The sequence below is a fragment of the Mustelus asterias genome, chromosome 13 (assembly GCF_964213995.1).
Source record: "Mustelus asterias chromosome 13, sMusAst1.hap1.1, whole genome shotgun sequence".
Taxonomy (NCBI): Eukaryota; Metazoa; Chordata; class Chondrichthyes; order Carcharhiniformes; family Triakidae; genus Mustelus; species Mustelus asterias.
In genome coordinates this window covers 107078397-107098629 of record NC_135813.1, presented here as the reverse complement: position 1 = coordinate 107098629, position 20233 = coordinate 107078397, and the positions used below count along the sequence as shown (strand labels likewise).

Genomic DNA, 20233 nt, shown 5'->3' with positions numbered 1-20233 from the left:
TGTCCTTCCTGAGGTGTGGGGCCCAAAATTGCTCACAGTACTCCAAATGGGGCCTAACCAGTGCTTTATAAAGCCTCAGAAGTACATCCCTGCTTTTGTATTCCAAGCCTCTTGAGATAAATGACAACATTACATTTGCTTTCTTAATTACGGACTCAACCTGCAAGTTTACCTTTAGAGAATCCTGGACTAGGACTCCCAAGTCCCTTTGCACTTTAGCATTATGAATTTTGTCACCGTTTAGAAAATAGTCCATGCCTCTATTCTTTTTTCCAAAGTGTACGACCTCGCACTTGCCCACGTTGAATTTCATCAGCCACTTCTTGGACCACTCTCCTAAACTGTCTAAATCTTTCTGCAGCCTCCCCACCTCCTCAATACTACCTGCCCCTCCACCTATCTTTGTATCATCGGCAAACTTGGCCAGAATGCTCCCAGTCCCGTCATCTAGATCGTTAATATATAAAGAGAACAGCTGTGGCCCCAACACTGAACCCTGCGGGACACCACTTGTCACCGGTTGCCATTCTGAGAAAGAACCTTTTATCCCAACTCTCTGCCTTCTGTCTGACAGCCAATCGTCAATCCATGTTAGTACCTTGCCTCGAATACCATGGGCCCTTATTTTACTCAGCAGTCTCCCGTGAGGCACCTTGTCAAAGGCCTTTTGGAAGTCAAGATAGATAACATCCATTGGCTCTCCTTGGTCTAACCTATTTGTTATCTCTTCAAAGAACTCTAACAGGTTTGTCAGGCACGACCTCCCCTTACTAAATCCATGCTGACTTGTCTTAATCCGACCCTGCACTTCCAAGAATTTAGAAATCTCATCCTTAACGATGGATTCTAGAATTTTGCCAACAACTGAGGTTAGGCTAATTGGCCTATAATTTTCCATCTTTTTTTCTTGTTCCCTTCTTGAAGAGGCCATTCTTATAAGTAATGCGTTGAAAGCATGCTTTTCAAAGGGTTAAGTAGCTTTAGAACGTGACCTCTTGTCTGTGAATTCAACTGCTGACAGTAAATTCCCTTTGCTAACATTATTTTATAGTGACTTTTTTTAACCTATTTACGACAGTGAGCAGGGTTCAGTATTCAACAAAGATGTGTGTGTATGAAGACCCGGTAATACGAACACCTGAAACGAATCCCTACCAGTTCCTTTTGTTCTATATAATGTTCCAAATGGATGTTGGATCCACACGCTGAACTCTTGTTGTATTTAGAACAGCACTCCGAACCTTCTGAGCTTATTAATAGAATCCTAGAACACAGATGGGGAGACCATCGGTCTGTAATGCCCATGCTGACTTTCTGCAAGAGCAGTTTAGTTTGTTCCACTCCACATCTCTTTCCCTATAGCCCAACACATGGCTTCCCTTGCGCGTGTGTCCAATTCCCTTTTAAAAACCACAGTTGAATCTATCTTTTCAGGTAGTGTATTCCAGATCATAACTACTTGTTGCATTTAAAACAGAGGTTTTCCTCAGGTTGCTTTGGGTTAATTTGCCAATTGCTTTGAATCAATGACCCCTCAGTTTTTCTCAATCTAGTTTTGTCTTGACCCCTTGTGATTTTGAGCACTTCTCTCCAATCTCCTCTCAATCATCTTTCCTCTGAGGAGAATAGCCCCAGTTTTTCCAGTCTATCCACACAATTGAAGTCCTTTATCTCTGGAATCATTTGCTTAAATATTTTTCTGTTCCCTCACTAAACAAAAATATAAGAAATGGGAGCCAGACGTAGGCCATTTGGCCCCTCAAACCTATCCTGCTGTTCAGTGGTGTTGTAGCCTGATCGCCCCTTCATTGCTTGCCCACCATCACCCCCTCTGCCACGCAGATCAAAAATCTTCACAACCTTCCTAAAATGTGCCCAAAATTGAACACACTACTCATTTGAGGCTAACCCAGTATTTATAACGGTTCATCATAACTTTCTTTTTTGCTCTCTATCCCTCTGTTAATAAAGCCCAGGATCCCATTTGCATTACCTAGCTGCCCTGCACATCATTTGTGCACATGTACCCCCAGGTCTGTCTGTTCCTGCACCCTTTAGTTTATATTGACTGTCCTCATTCCTTCTACCGAAATATATCACTGCGCACCTCTGTTGTTATGATATCTGTGGAGACTTGGCGTTTGAAGAGAAACTTGAACAACTTGTGACTAACTGAAGATTTCACATTTTTAAACAAAAACAAGCTTTACTGTATATTCAAGTCAAACGAATAACCTAACATAGTTTGTCCAGACTTTGAGTATAAATCCAGTTCCCTCCTTACTCCATAATTCCAACCCTTGTACATCACAAAATTGAGAGTGCTCATTCACTTCTGGGACCAAACAAGTATACCACAACTCTGGAATTCACTTTGATTTCTCCTCAGTGTTCCAGATATTCGCCGAGGTACGAGATTTAATGCAAATCCTTCCATCAGTTGTTAGTTAAGCAATGCTCCAACTCTTCTTCAAAGCACCTTCAGGGGGGTTTAAACTAATTTGTCAGGGGAGTGGGAAAAGGAGTTGTAGTCCAGAAGTCAGTGTTGAGGATGGTGAGGTATTGGGGAAGGTATCAAGGTCAAGGGTGGGTACCGGTAGACAGGAAGGTGGGTTGAAGTGTGTCTACTTCAATGCAAGGAGCATCCGGAACAAGGTAGATGAACTTGGGGCGTGGATTGGTACTTGGGACTACGATGTTGTGGCCATTACGGAGACGTGGGTAGAACAAGGACAGGAATGGTTGTTGGACGTTCCGGGGTATAGATGTTTCAGTAAGTGTAGGGAAGCTGGTAAAAGAGGTGGAGGAGTGGCACTGTTAATCAAGGATAGTTTAACGGCTGCGGAAAGGCACTTCGAGGGGGATCTGCACACTGAGGTAATATGGGCTGAAGTTAGAAATAGGAAAGGAGTGGTCACGTTGTTCGGAGTTTACTATAGGCCCCCAAATAGTAATAGAGATGTGGAGGAAGAAATTGCTAAGCAGATTATGGATACGTGTGGGGGTCACAGAGTAGTTGTCATGGGGGACTTTAACTTTCCAAATATTGATTGGAACCTTTGTAGGTCAAATAGTTCGGATGGGGCAGTTTTTGTGCAGTGTGTGCAGGAGGGTTTCCTGACACAATATGTGGATAGGCCGACAAGAGGTGAGGCCACATTGGATTTGGTACTGGGAAATGAACCAGGCCAAGTGTTAGATTTGGTTGTGGGAGAGCACTTTGGAGATAGTGACCACAATTCGGTGTCTTTTGTTATTGCAATGGAGAGGGATAGGGCCGTACAGCAGGGCAAGGTTTACAATTGGGGGAGAGGTAATTATGATGCGATTAGGCAAGAATTAGGGGGCATAAGATGGGAACAGAAACTGTCAGGGAAAGGCACTAATGAAAAGTGGAACTTTTTCAAGGAACAAATACTGGGTGTCCTTGATAGGAATGTCCCTGTCAGGCAGGGAGGAAATGGCCGAGTGAGGGAACCATGGTTCACGAAAGAGGTGGAATGTCTTGTGAAAAGGAAGAGGGAAGCTTATGTAGGGATGTGGAAACAAGGTTCAGATGGCTCGATTGAGGGTTACAAGTTAACAAGGAATGAGCTGAAAAAGGGGCTTAGGAGAGCTAGAAGGGGACATGAGAAGTCCTTGGCGGGTCGGATCAAGGAAAACCCCAAGGCTTTTTAGTCTTATGTGAGGTTAGGGCCGGTCAAGGACAGTAGTGGGAACTTGTGTATGGAGTCAGTAGAGATAGGCGAGGTGATGAATGAATACTTTTCTTCAGTGTTCACCAAGGAGAGGGGCCATGTTTTTGAGGAAGAGAAGGTGTTACAGGCTAATAGGCTGGAGGAAATAGATGTTCGGAGGGAGGATGCACTGGCAGCTTTGAATAAACTGAAGGTCGATAAGTCCCCTGGGCCTGATGAAATGTATCCTAGGATTCTTTGGGAGGCAAGGGATGAGATTGCAGAAACTTTGGCTTTGATCTTTGGGTCCTCACTGTCCACGGGGAGGTGCCAGAGGACTGGAGAGTGGCGAATGTTCCTCTGTTTAAGAAAGGGAATAGAAATGACCCTGGTAATTATAGACCGGTTAGTCTTTCTTCGGTGGTTGGTAAATTGATGGAAAAGGTCCTTAGGGATGGGATTTACGACCATTTAGAAAGATGCGGACTAATCCGGGATAGTCAGCACGGATTCGTGAAGGGCAAGTCGTGCCTCACAATTGATTGAATTTTTTGAGGAGGTAACTAAGTGTGTTGATGAAGGTAGGGCAGTTGATGTCATATACATGGATTTTAGTAAGGCGTTTGATAAGGTCCCCCATGGTCGGCTTATGATGAAAGTGAGGAGGTGTGGGATAGAGGGACAGTTGGCCGATTTGGATAGGTAACTGGCTATCTGATCGAAGACAGAGGGTGGTGGTGGATGGAAAATTTTCGGACTGGAGGCAGGTTGCTAGCGGAGTGCCACAGGGATCAGTGCTTGGTCCTCTGCTCTGTGATTTTTATTAATGACTTAGAGGAGGGGGCTGAAGGGTGGATCAGTAAATTTGCTGATGACACCAAGATTGGTGGAGTAGTGGATGAGGTGGAGGGCTGTTGTCGGCTGCAAAGAGACATCGATAGGATGCAAAGCTGGGCTGAAAAATGGCAAATGGAGTTTAACCCTGATAAATGTGAGGTGATTCATTTTGGTAGGACTAATTTAAATGTGGATTACAGGGTCAAAGGTAGGGTTCTGAAGACTGTGGAGGAACAGAGAGATCTTGGGGTTCATATCCACAGATCTCTAAAGGTTGCCACTCAAGTGGATAGAGCTGTGAAGAAGGCCTATAGTGGGTTGGAGTTTAAGAGCCGTGGGGTTATGCTGCAACTGTACAGGACCTTGGTGAGACCACATTTGGAATATTGTGTGCAGTTCTGGTCACCTCACTATAAGAAGGATGTGGAAGCGCTGGAAAGAGTGCAGAGGAGATTTACCAGGATGCTGCCTGGTTTGGAGGGTAGGTCTTATGAGGAAAGGTTGAGGGAGCTAGGGCTGTTCTCTCTGGAGCGGAGGAGGCTGAGGGGAGACTTAATAGAGGTGTATAAAATGATGAAGGGGATAGATAGAGTGAACGTTCAAAGACTATTTCCTCGGGTGGATGGAGCTATTACAAGGGGGCATAACTATAGGGTTCGTGGTGGGAGATATAGGAAGGATATCAGAGGTAGGTTCTTTACGCAGAGAGTGGTTGGGGTGTGGAATGGACTGCCTGCAGTGATAGTGGAGTCAGACACTTTAGGAACGTTTAAGCGGTTATTGGATAGACACATGGAGCGCACCAGGATGATAGGGAGTGGGATAGCTTGATCTTGGTTTCCGATAAAGCTCAGCACAGCATCGTGGGCCGAAGGGCCTGTTCTGCTATGTTCTATGTTTTCACCTCAGCTGTGGACTCGGCTAAAGTTTGGGCCTTGCTGCATTCGTGCTAAGTGATTTAAAAATCAGGAACACCCCTGGTTCCTAATGGCCACTTATGCTCCTTGGACTGATGCCTCACTATTTTCTCCCACAGCGTCTGTACAACCATTGGTCCCACAACTTCTTTACAACTCCTGGGCAGATTACTCCTCTCTGATCAATACACTGGTCCCAGTCACAATCCTGGGAACTTCACTGTATACCCTTCTCCGGTTCACGCACCAGCCATTTACTCATACTGCCCTGTTTCCTGTAACTTAACTTATTCACGCTGTCCATGACCCGTGCCTCCTCTCTTCCCGAATCAGCCTTCCTCCTCCTTTTACAGAGCAACACAACGCAAGAGATAAGGGGCCAAAATAAGAACTGATCATGATGGACTGGAAAAGGCTCATTTTTCTCTTATTCCGTGGGCTTCAACATTGTTGAGTTGAACTACTTGTTTTCTATGAAAAATGCAACTGTACCTTCCCTGCATCACCCACCTCCATGGCAACATGGCATAATTTAAGGTGCTCCAAACAAAAAGATAAACAAATTATCTTCTGCTGTCAAAACAACCCATTGATTAGCTAATCTGGTTGCTTACGTTTAGCTTGTTTGATCTGGGAACTACATGAATAATTTAAATCCCTTATTAAAATAACTGTAGATCTCCTGTCCCTATCAAACTCAGATGGGTCATCCATTGTCTGACTCTATTTAATATTGTCTTTGTCTGTTTTCTCACTTCTGACTGACTAAATAGAGCTTGCCCTAACTAAATGCAGCTTGCTCTTTGACCTATATTACCCAAGGTTTGTTTACACGTTTCTCAACCAAATGCCTCAATTAATTTCTAAACAAAGTTATTTTCTAAAACACATGAACTATGAAATGAGGTATTCACAGCAATTTGCAATACATCTGTCACATGTCTATCTATTCCACCGGCCCATCAATGTACTCTTGAAGTTGATCATTATTCTCCTGACAGTTCGCTATACTTCCAAGTTTGGCAACATTTTCAAATTTTGAAATTGTGCCCTACACACCTTGGTATCAATGTGTTGATCAATACACTGGTCCCAGTAACAATCCTGGGAACTCCACTGTATACCCTTCTCCAGTCCAAGCACCAGCCATTTACGCATACTGCCCTGTTTCCTGTAACTTAGCTAACTTATTCACGCTGTCCCTATCTCTTTTATTTCATGGGCTTCAACATTGTTGACGAACTTATTCTATGACACTTTATCAACAAGCCCTTTGACAATCATCTGCTTCAAATTCACCTCATTACCCTCCTGAACCCCCTCTACTCATTAAAAAAAACTTAATTAATTAAGTTAAATATGATTGTCTTTAACAAGTCCATGCTGCTTTCCTTAATCTACATTCCTCCAACTTCACTTCTGAATGTTTTCCCACCAGTGGTTGCTGGGTTTAATGGTTGCAATTCTCCAGACCTCTGGAACCAGAGACGAAATCGGATACTCAACAGTTTCGTACTTAATTGTATGCTTAAAGTCAAGCTCATAAAAGCATCTTGTACCAGGATGGCAATGTTAAGTAATTCTTTCTCATGTGTTGTTCCTCTTGCCTAGGTGAATCTGTATCGATCATCAAACACACTGACCCAGTACCTGACCCTCGTGCTGTGAATCAGGATAAAAAGAACATGCTTTTTTCAGTAAGCAACTTGACTATGCGTGGATTTAACTTCAACTAGTGAAGTCAACGAGAATAGGCCATGCTGATGCAATCCAGTTGGAACCCTCATCCCCATTCAGTTATCAAATCAATGATTGATTAGAAAGAAATTCTCTCATTAGATGGCTAGTGACATTTTATCCCCAGCGCAATGTCATTTTGAATGGAACTTTAACTACCCTCAAAACTTCAGATATAGTTTTTAAAAACTTGGACAAATCCGATGTGTTTGAGCTTTCCTAATATTTTTGATCCCTTGCCTGCCTCAGCAGACAGAAATTATTGGCGTCAAAACTACTCCAGTACCGTTGCACTCAGTGTTACTGCTTACACCTACAAAGTGAAAACCACTCCGTAGTAAAGAGCTCTTAATTTCTTGGCGTTAGTCCCCGTTGTTTTGGCTCAGGGACTTTGTTGTCGCATTGACCTGCTGCCATAAGCTTCTGGACAGTATTCAAATACAATTGAAGGTTAACATGTTTTACATTTTTGTTGCATGTATAGTGTAGGGTTTTGTGCAAGTGCCACTTTTAGACGGGAGAACAGAATGAAAGCTACATTGGGAACAGAAGATGGGCGAGTTGAACAGTGGGTTATAAGGCCAGTTGAGATTAGAGGTTTAATTGCTTGGAATAGTAAGTTAACAAGAATAGGCCATGCTGACATCCAGTTAGAACCCTCGTCTCTATTCAGTTATCAAATTGATGGTTAGAAAGAAATTCTCTCATTAGATGGCTAGTAACATTTTCTCCCCAGTGCAATGTAATTTTGAATGGTTTTCTTTTAGTTGTAGAGTTATTTGAAAAGCTTGGGACAGTGTCGCCAGCTACTGACTCATTGGTCTTCCTCAGCAGTGGCAACACCAAAATAAAAGTGCCAGATTCAGCAACTTGAGAAACTGTTGAATGTTTTAAACAAAGGCTTTTTCCCAATTGCAGCCCTTTTTGTTTCATTAATTTTGCCAAGGAAATTCTGATTTATGATCCCATTGTTTCCTTGCTGATGGAAAATAATTTTCTTCCTACTTTTTGATATGATAGTGTTGCGCTACAACAATGCGGATTGGGTGCAGATTTGAACCCTCACTTGATTTTTGATCTTAATTTGCTGTCTTAGTGGATGCCAGGTGAGTGTGAACGATACAGTACATCTTTATACTGTGTGCCATTAAGTTGGGTCGTTAAGTATGTTCAAAGCTGAGACAAGACAGATTTTTTTAATCCGTAAGGGAATTCAGGGCTATGGGGATATGGTGGGAAAATAGAGTTAAGGATTATCATATCAGATCAGTCATGATCTTATTGAATGGTGGATCAATGGGCCGAATGGCCCACTTCTGCTCCTACGTCATATGATATTGTATACAATGATTCATTTATCCTACTAATCCCCTTGGCATCCCCCTAATACTAAGGAGCAATTTAGCATGGCCATTCGACCTAACTCTCATCTTTGGACTGTGGAAGGTAACCGGAGCACTCGGAGGAAACCTATGCAGACACTAGAGTGTGCAAACTCCACATAGACAGTAACCCAAGGCCGGAATTGAACCTGGGTCCTGACGCTGTGAGGCAGCAGTGCGAGCCACCATGTCGCTCCGGTTCAATGTTTTCTGTTAAAAGTCTAACAAACTTTAAATAGGTAAAGCCTATTTTCGTCCTTTACAGTAACATACTGTATATAATGGACTGGTGTCGCAACAAGATCCATGGCAGCCAAGTTGACTTAATCATGAGGACCCCCGTGCCAGTGTCCCGGCGGCAGGACTCTTTGCCAAGAGACTGACATGATTCCCTGTGGAAAATACATTCCGCTTATTGATTAGCTGACCACAATTTAGTGGTGGCTCAGGGATTAATTGGAGGGCACACAGGTCTTTTGCACCCTTGGAAGATTGCCCAGCAAGATTTGCTAGCAGCCTCTTCTGGTGGGGGGTTAGGAGCTCTCTCAGGCACTCCGTACCTGACCAAGGGACCCGGCATCAGGCAAGGGTGTGTCCACTTGCAAACCATCACTCTCCGAGCCTCTTGTCTTTGTACACAGGCTTTCTGCTAAGGACACCCCAATTGTGAGGAAGACCCAAGAACAGCTAGTTATGAGTCTGAAGGGCAGTTGATCCCTTGGGTAGTGCCCTATAGAATCAGGCAAAGTAAAGAGGAGGCAGAAATAAGTCCATCAATTTGAGCTTTTAATTGTCATGCATATTCACCTTACCTCGCCTTTGAAGTGATACTTTTGTACAATTCTAACTACTGTGTGATTTTATCGTCACATGATGCCTAGCAATGATAGTCCTTCTACTCTGAATTCTGAACAGAGTATACTAGAAATGTAAATCATCCTGGAGTTCAGTTATTAGTGGTGTACCGCAAGGATCTGTTTTGGGGCCACATCTAGGTCATTTATAAAAATGCAACAGCAGTTTCAGCAGGGGTGTCCATGTGCATAAATCCCTGAAAGTTGGCACCCAGGTTGATAGGGTTGTTAAGAAGGCGTGCAGAGTGTTAGCTTTTATTGGTAGAGGGATTGAGTTTCGGAGCCAGGAGGTCATGTTGCAGCTGTACAAAACTCTGGTGCGGCCGCATTTGGAGTATTGCGTACAGTTCTGGTCGCCGCATTATAGGAAAGATGTGGAAGCATTGGAAAGGGTGCAGAGGAGATTTGCCTGGTATGGTGGGAAGGTCTTATGAGGAAGGGCTGAGGGACCCGAGGTTGTTTTCGTTACAGAGAAGAAGGTTAAGAGGTGACTTAATAGAGGCATACAAGATGATCAGAGAATTAGATAGGGTGGACAGTGAGAGCCTTTTTCCTCGGATGGTGGTAGCTAGCACGAGGGGACATAGCTTTAAATTGAGGGGTGATAGATATAGGACAGATGTCAGAGGTAGGTTCTTCGCTCAGAGAATAGTATGGGCATGGAATGCCCTGCCTGCAGCAGTAGTGGACTCACCAACATTAAGGGCATTTAAATGGTCATTGGATAAACATATGATATTGGAATAGTGTAGGTTAGATGGGCTTTAGATTGGTTTCACTGGTCGGCGCAACATCGAGGGCCAAAGGGCCTGTACTGCGCTGTAATGTTCTATGTTCTATATGTGCATAAATCATTGAAGGTGGTAGGATGAGTTGAGAGCACAGTTAATAAAGCATGAAGTATCCTAGCCTTTGTTAAAAATGCAATAGACTACAAAAGCAAGGGGATAATATTAAACGTATAAGGCACTAGTTCAGCCTCAGCTGGAGTCCTGCATTCATTTCTGGGTGTCACATTTTAGATGCAAAGGCATTAGCAAGAGTGCAGAATAAAATCATGAGAATGATTGCAGGGAGCAGGAACTTTGATTCTGAAGGTAGATTAGATCATAGAACATTACAGCGCAGTACAGGCCCTTCGGCCCTCGATGTTGCGCCGACCAGTGAAACCCATCTAAAGCCCCTCTAATCTACACTATTCCAATATCATCCATATGTTTATCCAATAACCATTTGAATGCTCTTAATGTTGACGAGTCCACTACTGCTGCAGGCAGGGCATTCCACGCCCTTACTACTCTGAGTAAAGAATCTACCTCTAACATCTGTCCTATATCTCTCACCCCTCAATTTAAAGCTATGTCCCCTCGTGTTAGCCATCACCATCCAAGGAAAAAGGCTCTCACTATCCACCCTATCTAATCCTCTGATCATCTTGTATGCCTCTATTGAGTCACCTCTTAACCTTCTTCTCTCTAACGAAAACAACATAGAACATAGAACATAGAAAGCCACAGCACAAACAGGCCCTTCGGCCCACAAGTTGCGCCGATCACATCCCCACCTCTAGGCCTATCTATAGCCCTCAATCCCATTAAATCCCATGTACTCATCCAGAAGTCTCTTAAAAGACCCCAACGAGTTTGCCTCCACCACCACCGACGTCAGCCGATTCCACTCACCCACCACCCTCTGAGTGAAAAACTTACCCCTGACATCTCCTCTGTACCTACCCCCCAGCACCTTAAACCTGTGTCCTCTCGTAGCAACCATTTCAGCCCTTGGAAATAGCCTCTGAGAGTCTACCCTATCCAGACCTCTCAACATCTTGTAAACCTCTATCAGGTCACCTCTCATCCTTCGTCTCTCCAGGGAGAAGAGACCAAGCTCCCTCAACCTATCCTCATAAGGCATGCCCCCCAATCCAGGCAACATCCTTGTAAATCTCCTCTGCACCCTTTCAATGGCTTCAACATCTTTCCTGTAATGAGGTGACCAGAACTGCGCGCAGTACTCCAAGTGGGGTCTAACCAGGGTCCTATAAAGCTGCAGCATTATCTCCCGACTCCTAAACTCAATCCCTCGATTAATGAAGGCCAGTACGCCTTCTTGACCGCATCCTCCACCTGCGAGGCCGATTTAAGAGTCCTATGGACCCGGACCCCAAGGTCCTTCTGATCCTCTACACTGCTAAGAATGGTACCCTTCATATTATACTGCTGCTTCAACCTCAAGTCCCTCAGCCTTTCCTCCATAGGATCTTCCCACCATACCAGGCAACATCCTGGTAAATCTCCTCTGCACCCTTTCCAACACTTCCACATCTTTCCTATAATGCGGCAACCAGAACTGTACGCAATACTCCAAATGCGGCCGCACCAGAGTTTTGTACAGTTGCAGCATGACCTCCTGGCTCCGAAACTCAATCCCTCTACCAATAAAAGCGAACACACCGTACGCCTTAACAACCCTATCAACCTGGGTGCCAACTTTCAGGGATCTATGCAATGGACACCCAAATCCCTCTGTTCATCCACACTACCAAGTATCTTACCATTAGCCCAGTACTCTGTATTCCTGTTACTCCTTCCAAAGTGAATCACCTCACACTTTTCTGCATTAAACTCCATTTGCCACCTCTCAGCCCAGCTCTGCAGCTTATCTATGTCCCTCTGTAACCTGCCACTTCCCTCCGCACTGTCTACAACTCCACTGACTTTAGTGTCATCCGCAAATTTACTAATCCATCCTTCTACGCCCTCATCCAGGTCATTAATAAAAATGACAAACAGCAGTGGCCCAAAAACAGATCCTTGCGGTACACCACTAGTAACTGAACTCCAGGATGAATATTTCCCATCAACCACCACCCTCTGTTTTCTTCCAGCTAGCCAATTCCTGATCCAAACCACTAAATTACCCTCAATCCCATGTGTCCGTATTTTCTGCAAAAGCTTACCATGGGGAACCTTATCAAATGCTTTGCTGAAATCCATATACACCACATCAACCGCTTCACCCTCATCCACCTCTTTGGTCACCTTCTCAAAGAACTCAATAAGGTTTGTGAGGCACGACCTACCCTTCATAAAACCTTGAAGGGTAGGTCGTGCCTCAGATTGGAGAAGTTAGGACAGTTTTCCATTTGGGGGGGTGGGGGGGGGGGGCACAGATTTAAGGTAATTGGCAAAAGAAATGAAAGTGGCATGAAGGAAAAGACTTTCACGCAGTGAATAGTTGGGCCTGGAATGTGAATGTGGGGGAAGGCCGGTTCAGTCGAGGAATTTTAAAGGGAACTGGCTGTTGTTTGAAAATGAAAAATTGGGGCATGGTACTGGGTGAATTCTTCATTGGGAGCCGGTACAGGTATGATGGGCTGAATGACCTTGTGCGGTGTAACAGTTCTGAGTTTCTGCAGGTAGTTATGTTGCTGAGCTGCCTGTTCGTAGGGAAGGCATTATCTTAATGCAGTGGTTTTGCACAATTTGGAGCACTGCAGACCACACAAAAGTGATCTTTTTAGTTGACGTCATGGAATTGTGGGGATTGGGCCTGAGTGGGATTGTGGTCGGTACAGACTTCATAGAATCCTACAGTGCAGAAAGAGGCCACTCGGCCCATTGAGTCTGCACCAACCACAATCCCACCCAGGCCCTATCCACATATCCCTACATATTTACCCACTAACCCCTCTAACTTATGCATCCCGGGATACTAAGGGGCAATTTAGAATGGCCAATCAACCTAGCCCGCATATCTTTGGACTGTGGGAGGAAACCGGAGCACCCGGAGGAAACCCACGCAGACACGGGGAGAATGTGCAAACTCCACACAGACAGTGACCCAAGCCGGGAATCGAACCCAGGTCCCTGGAGCTGTGAAGCAGCAGTGCTAACCACTGTGATACCGTGCCGCCCCTTGTTGGGATTCTATGACCTCTTTATTTTCCTTCAGGTTGTCAATTCTGTGACATTTTGTCTGTTCACAAGCCTATTGCTGATGGCCTAAGTTCAAAATTAAATTTGTGCAATTAAAAATATATCCCCAAGCTAAATTACATACTTCAATTAAAAATTAACATGTGAAAATCTCTTGGTGAAATTATAACACTGCCTTTTGATTTTTATAGGATTATCTTTCATTTGTTCCTGGCTATTTGTATGAGAGTTTTAATGTTTCAATTTTTTAGACCTACCAGTGTGGAAAGTTCCTCATTTAGTTAAGATGTATCCATCAGTAAATAGAGCAGTCTTTTCCAAACTACCCGACCTGCCAACCTAAAACAAGAGAGCCTAGTAGGGGTAAAAATAACAAAGTTTAAAGGAGAATGATTTACCAGGGCTTTGTAGGTCAGGTAGCTGCAGCTTTAAGGGTGCCTGTGGTCCACGGATGATTTTTGTGGTTACTTTTTTTTGTACAAGGATATTTAGTTGCTTTGCAGTTCGGTGTATCTCCATCTGGTGCAAGTGATTTGTTATTGAGAGGTCACTTAACAGTAATCACCACTTCATGCCTAGAGCTACAAAGTGACTCACCCATCTCGAGGCTTGGAGGGAAGTGTGCTGTTTTCCAATTGAGTTCTGATTAAAACTGTAGAAGCAATTCATAATCTCTGAGCAACTGACACAAATGCTGAACGAGGATAGTGGCAGAAATCTATACGTTGTCTTTGGTCAGTGGCTGCTACCACTTTTGTAGTCTTGGATATCATGTCCTTTGGGAAAATAGGGACCAAGAATATCCTGGTATTGTTCTATGACCTAACTGTGTATGTAAATGGTCATTGAATTTTCTGGCTAATTATAGGAAGCGATGTGTTTGGATTATGTTTTTGTGTTTTACTTTCCATTTTTAAACCTACGTTATTGCTGAATAAAATTTTGATCCCAGGAAGAATTATGAATATTATCCCTCTTGCTTATTACTGTTCCTTAATGACCAGTTTAATCCTCATCTTAACACAAATGTTAGTGAGACTGCATTTTTTTTTTTTTAACTTTGCCTCTGTGATCAAGTAAATGAAAGTCCTTGAAGGACCTTGAAAAATCATTTTAATGAGGGCAACGTCGCTTTGTGCTCTTCAATTGATTTGAATGAATAGATTTAGATACTTTTGAGAATTGAAGTTATTGATGTTTTTAGTTATTCTCTATGAAGAAATCAGGTGACATGGTATTGTATATGCAGTCAAATTGCTGGGGACAACTACATGTGCTTGTTAAATGGTAGAGAAGAGAGAAAATCTCTGAGAACTTGAAATGAGCATTAACAAATCAAAAGTGCAAAAACAAAATAAAGCTGTTCTGATGTAGAGTTTTACCAGAAAAAGATGAAATTCTATTGAACTGTATATTTTCAAAGCTTTGGCTGATTTATTGTGCAATTAGCAGTGTAAGTAAAAGTTGCTAACTCGTTTTGGATGACCATATTGCTTTTTGTCTCAACTTCAGGGTACAAATGTTGCAGCTGGTAGGGCAGTTGGAGTTGCTGTTGCCACTGGCACAAGCACAGAAATTGGCAAAATTCGGGATGAAATGGCAGCAACTGAACAGGAGAGGACTCCGCTTCAACAGAAGCTTGATGAGTTTGGTGAACAGCTCTCCAAGGTTATTTCGCTCATCTGTATTGCTGTCTGGATCATAAACATCGGCCACTTCAATGACCCTGTGCATGGTGGCTCCTGGATTCGCGGTGCCATCTATTACTTTAAGATTGCAGTTGCTCTGGCTGTGGCTGCGATTCCTGAGGGTTTGCCGGCTGTCATTACAACTTGCTTGGCCCTCGGCACCAGGCGTATGGCAAAGAAGAATGCTATTGTGCGGAGCCTGCCGTCTGTTGAAACGTTGGGTTGTACTTCTGTTATCTGCTCTGACAAAACCGGCACACTCACTACGAACCAGATGTCCGTCTGCCGGGTAAGTGGTTTTACATTGGGTTTTTGGATTAGTTTCAAATCTGCTTACCTTCTTACATGACTTGCCTCAACAAGGTTGGCCTCTTTAATGGCTTGGATTGTTCAGCTTGGAGCAAGGCAGACTTTTCATTTCTCTGCTAAAGCAGCACTTTCTTTCCTGCATAATACTTACCCCAGCCGTCTTGTGGTAATCGATCTCAGCGGCGCGCATGAGAATTGTGCAATGTCCTGAGGAGAATTCAATTTAAATGACCATGATGCAAATGAGTAAAATCAATAATATAATCCATTTTAAATATTTATCTGTTGTACAATCAAGTTTATATATTCAAAACAGATTAGTTCACTTAATTTACGCACTGCAGTGTGTGTGTGAATATATTGCTTGTATGGATTTATTTGCTGATACTTGCATGCACGTTGTAGCATATTATCCAATTAGTTGGTGGTAACTTTTTAAAAAATCTATTCTTGCGTATTTTAGGAAGGCAAGATTTAAGCTTGTGCTAAGGACTGACCCATGTTAAAACCTTTGCAAGAGTTTAAACAAGTTCTATATATTTGTCCTTCACGTGTCTTCTTCAGCTTGTTGGATATGTGCAAGATTTATGTGTGCTGTCAGACAGTCAGAATTGGCTGCTAAAACAACCTGATTGTTTGCCTCATGGACTAAAAATGGACCCCTCTGGGAGCATGATTCTCTACTCCAGCACGGAGAATCTCTTGAGCTAGACAGAGAGGTTCACAGTATTCTTTGATCTCTTGGGGCACTTGCATAGATTTTAAAATTTGTCCCTGTATTCGTTTTTTTTTTAAAGTTGAGGTAGTTCATGAAGCTATTTCCAGGTAAAGACTTTGTGCGTATAGCAACAGACCTAAATTCTGATCTGATAGTCAATCGGCTGTACCCTGTTATGTAAAGGAAACTTTGTTCATGTCAGACAATCTTCATGTCTGAAACTTGAGTTTATATCTTTGATTTGCATTGATCAGCGTCTGATATGCTATTCTTCACCTAGACTGTCTGCTACTTTGTGTTATTCCCACAGATGTTCATTGTTGACAAAGTTGAAGGTGATCAGTGTTCTCTGAAGGAGTTTTCAGTAAGTGGCTCCACCTATAGCCCTGAGGGACAAATGTAAGTACACGCATTCATTCTTTTTCAACCTACATTTGCAGTGCTCCACTTAAAAGTATGGGTTGGCTGTCTGTGCACTGCCATCTATATTCCTTTTTTTTTGAACTGTGTGAATGCATGTAGTATGTATCATTTTTTTTAAAAAATTGCTTTCACTACAACTAACTTGTTTGATTTACTCTCTTTTTTTGCCCCAACATGCCATGGGTAATCAGACCTAGGTGTTTTAGAATGTATTGATGTCTGGCACTTGGGGAAAATTTGCCACAATTGCACAGTGCGATTACTGCTAACCTAGTGCCTCTTTCTGAAAGGATGAAGGGAGCGAAAATCATTTTTGCTATTCTTTCCAAGCAGACATAATGGGTGTCCTAGATATCCAATAATGGCACACATTGTCAATGCACATGGAAAAATAAACAGGATCGAACATCTTCACTAGTGAGCTATCCAGTAGAAGGTAACAGAAATGACAAGATTAGGACATGACCAGATATTTTTGTAGTCGTGCAAATATGTCCGTGACCTGCTTTCTCCTCGATTGCTTCCCTGACCTGCATCCTGACTATAGAATCCAAAAACCTCTCTTTGGGCTGTAAATTTCATCAATGCACATGAAATGAAGCAATCAAATGATTTCCAGATTGGTGTGTACACATCCAGGAATATGAATACATAAATCCCAAATTGTGGTGGCACAGTGGTTAGCACTGCTGCCTCACAGTGCCAGGGACCCGAGTTCAATTCCGGCCTCGGGTCACTGTCTGTGTGGAGTCAGCACGTTCTCCCCGTGTCTGCATGGGTTTCCTCCGGGTGCTCCGGTTTCTTCCCACAGTCCGAAGATGTGCGGGTTAGGTGGATTGGCCATGATAAATTGTCCCTTAGTGTCAGGGGGATTAGCAGGGTAAATATGTGGGGTTATGGGGGTAGAGTCTAGGTGGGATTGTTGTCGACAGGCTTGATGGGCTGAAAGCACTGCAGGGTTTCTATGATTCTATGAAATTTCAGTGTGTCCTCCTTGAAATCCCATGCTCGCATGTTAACACTCAGCTCCAATCCAGGAAGGTGATTAATTTTTGCATATCTGGTTTCTAGTCAGTGAATTAAAATTTAGTTGTCTTTCTCTTGACTCCATCATTGATCTGGAAACACCTGTAAGAGACATTCATTTTATCAAAGGTTATCATGTAAAATATTTGCAAAGTATCTGGAGCCACCTCTAGACTTTCAGATGTTGGTAGCAATGTTCTGGACTATGCTACACCATCAAAGATTAAGCCACCCGTCTTTGGAACAATAGCCGTGGATAGTAGAAGGGGAACAAATTACAAGCATATGAAATCACTAGGCATCTTCTCGCTGCATACCTACCATTTCGTTTGAATGTTGTCTCATTAGAGTTTTTAGTTTTTGGTGGCAAAATTTTTACAGATGTCTAAGCAAAAGAAAACAAGTTGTGAATAGAAGATGCAGTAATTTCCACCCCCCCAAAATGATCTACACAATTGAAAGACCTGCATTTGTATTGTGAATTTCACAACCTCAAGATGTCCCAAAGCAAAGCAACCACGGAAATACCGAAGTGTAGTCATTGCTGTTATGTATCAGCAGACAGTTTCCACCACAGTAGTCACAACCCGGCAATGCAAAAGGAGGCCATTTGTCCCATCGAGTCTGCATCGACCAAACTCCCACCCAGGCCCCACACACACACGCACACACACACACACAGCAACAAGATGATGCCAAGATTACTTTTATTAATTCCAAGGGATATGCCAGCATTTATTATCCATACCTAATTGCCCTTGAGAAGGTGGTGGTGAGTTGTCTTGAGTGTTGCAGACCATGTGATGTAGGTACACCCACAATGCTATTAGGAGGGAGTTGACTTGGTGACTGTGCAGGAACAGCGATATATTTCCAAATCAGGGTGGTGATTTGGAAGATAAATAGAACACCGGATGATCACTTGTTCAAACATGGAAAGCGTTGGCCTATCTTGTCTTCAAGTCTGTGGAGTGGGATTTGAACCCATAAGCTTCTGATTCAAGACTCTGGATCTCATGGCTGCTGATATGGTGCAGGAAGAGGAAATTGAAGGTACTTTGTGCCCTTGTAATAGAAAAAAAGTATCCAAAGCTGCCCAGCAGCTATCTGTGGGATTTTATTGCCATTGTTATATACAGGGAACAATATTAAAGAGTGGACAGATAGATCTCTGCACCTTTTCCAGAACATCCTAATGTCAATTCATAAATCTTGAACAGTGAGGATTTGATTTGACTTATTATTGTCACATGTATTAGTATACAGTGAAAAGTATTGTTTCTTGCGTGCTATACAGACAAAGCATACCATTCATTGGGAAAGAAAGGAGAGGGTGCAGAATGTAATGTTACAGTCATAGCTAGGACGTGGTAAAAGATCAACTTAAGGTAAGTCCATTCAAAAGTCTGACGGTAGCAGGGAAGAAGCTGTTTTTGAGTCGGTTGGTATGTGTCCTCAGACTTTTGTATCTTTTTCCTGACGGAAGAAGGTGGAAGAGAGAATGTCCGGGATTCAAGGGGTCCTTAATTATGCTGGCTGCTTTTCCGGGGCAGCGGGAAGGCTGGACAGTGTCAATGGGTGGGAGGCTGGTTTGTGTGATAGACTGGGCTTCGTTCACGACCCCTTGTAATTTTTTGCGGTCTTGGACTGAACGGGAGCCATATCAAGCTGTGATATAACCAGAAAGAATGCTTTCTATGGTACATCTATAAAGGTTGGTGAGAGTCGTCACGGACATGCCGGATTTCTTCCTTTTTTATGTTAGTTTTTAAAATTAATTGTTTGAATCTTATTTGATATTTTCTATTTCAGTGCTAAGTGTTAAATAAATACAGCATTAAAAATTACTTTCAAGAATGAAAAGTTAAATATGAGCTGTGTGTTCAAACCCTGCTCTCTCGGAATGCTTTGTTATGTTAGAAGTTTGAATGAAATAATTCTGGTCATGTGAACTTTAATAACAATTACCAATGCAGATGTGATCTACAGCATCTACACTTTACACACCTAGAGCAGTACATTTTCATTGGCTAATGAGGGGGAAATGTCTAAATAAAAATATGCATTAGTCCAAAGTCCACATATGCACAGTCCAAAGATGTGTGGGTTAGGTTGATTGGCCATGCTCAATTGCCCCTTAGTGTCAGGGAGATTAGCAGGGAATATGCGTGGGTTATGGGAATAGGGCTTAGGTGGGATTGTTTTCGGTGCATGCTCGATGGGACAAATGGCCTCTTTCAGTATGGTAGGGATTCTATGATTATTGATCGTTGCAGGTTGAAGAGTTTTGGCTTTTAACAGCTGATGTTCCACTGACCGGTGCATTTTTGACTTTTAAAAGTAATATCAGTTTTTAAAAAAATGTTGTTTTGGAATTCAAGGGCCAGGTTACTATTTGATCTCTGGTTTAATTGTTGTGCGTGCGTTTGAACTCTTTGTCATCAATATTGAGTGGTGCAATCAAGGCGGTGTACCCACTGCTGCCCAAAGTGCCTGATATTGCACCAAATGGCTCTGATAACTGGGGCATAGCTTGCATATCATTAACTGGAGCAGTGTGACTGCCACCTTCAGCAGCGCTGCAGTGCCAGTACCTGGATTGCAGTGCTGCTGCTTCAGAAGCTGAAGCAGAAATGTTAACCCAACTCAGACGCCAGTGAGATCCCCTCCAGCTGCGTAAGTGGTAGTACAATAACATGATCCCACAGCAGGAATAATGCCTTGCAA

General features: G+C 43.1%; 1 protein-coding gene across 2 annotated transcripts in view; it reads left to right on the top strand.

Annotated features, from left to right (window-relative positions):
• The window catches only part of LOC144502996 (sarcoplasmic/endoplasmic reticulum calcium ATPase 2), a 99286-nt gene that overhangs the window by 46754 nt on the left and 32299 nt on the right, over positions 1 to 20233 (top strand). For both annotated transcript variants that reach the window (XM_078227465.1, XM_078227464.1), the window contains exons 7-9: positions 7043 to 7128; positions 14855 to 15319; positions 16368 to 16456. In XM_078227465.1, the coding sequence (XP_078083591.1) occupies positions 7043 to 7128; positions 14855 to 15319; positions 16368 to 16456 (640 nt within the window). The remainder of the gene's footprint in view (positions 1 to 7042; positions 7129 to 14854; positions 15320 to 16367; positions 16457 to 20233) is intronic.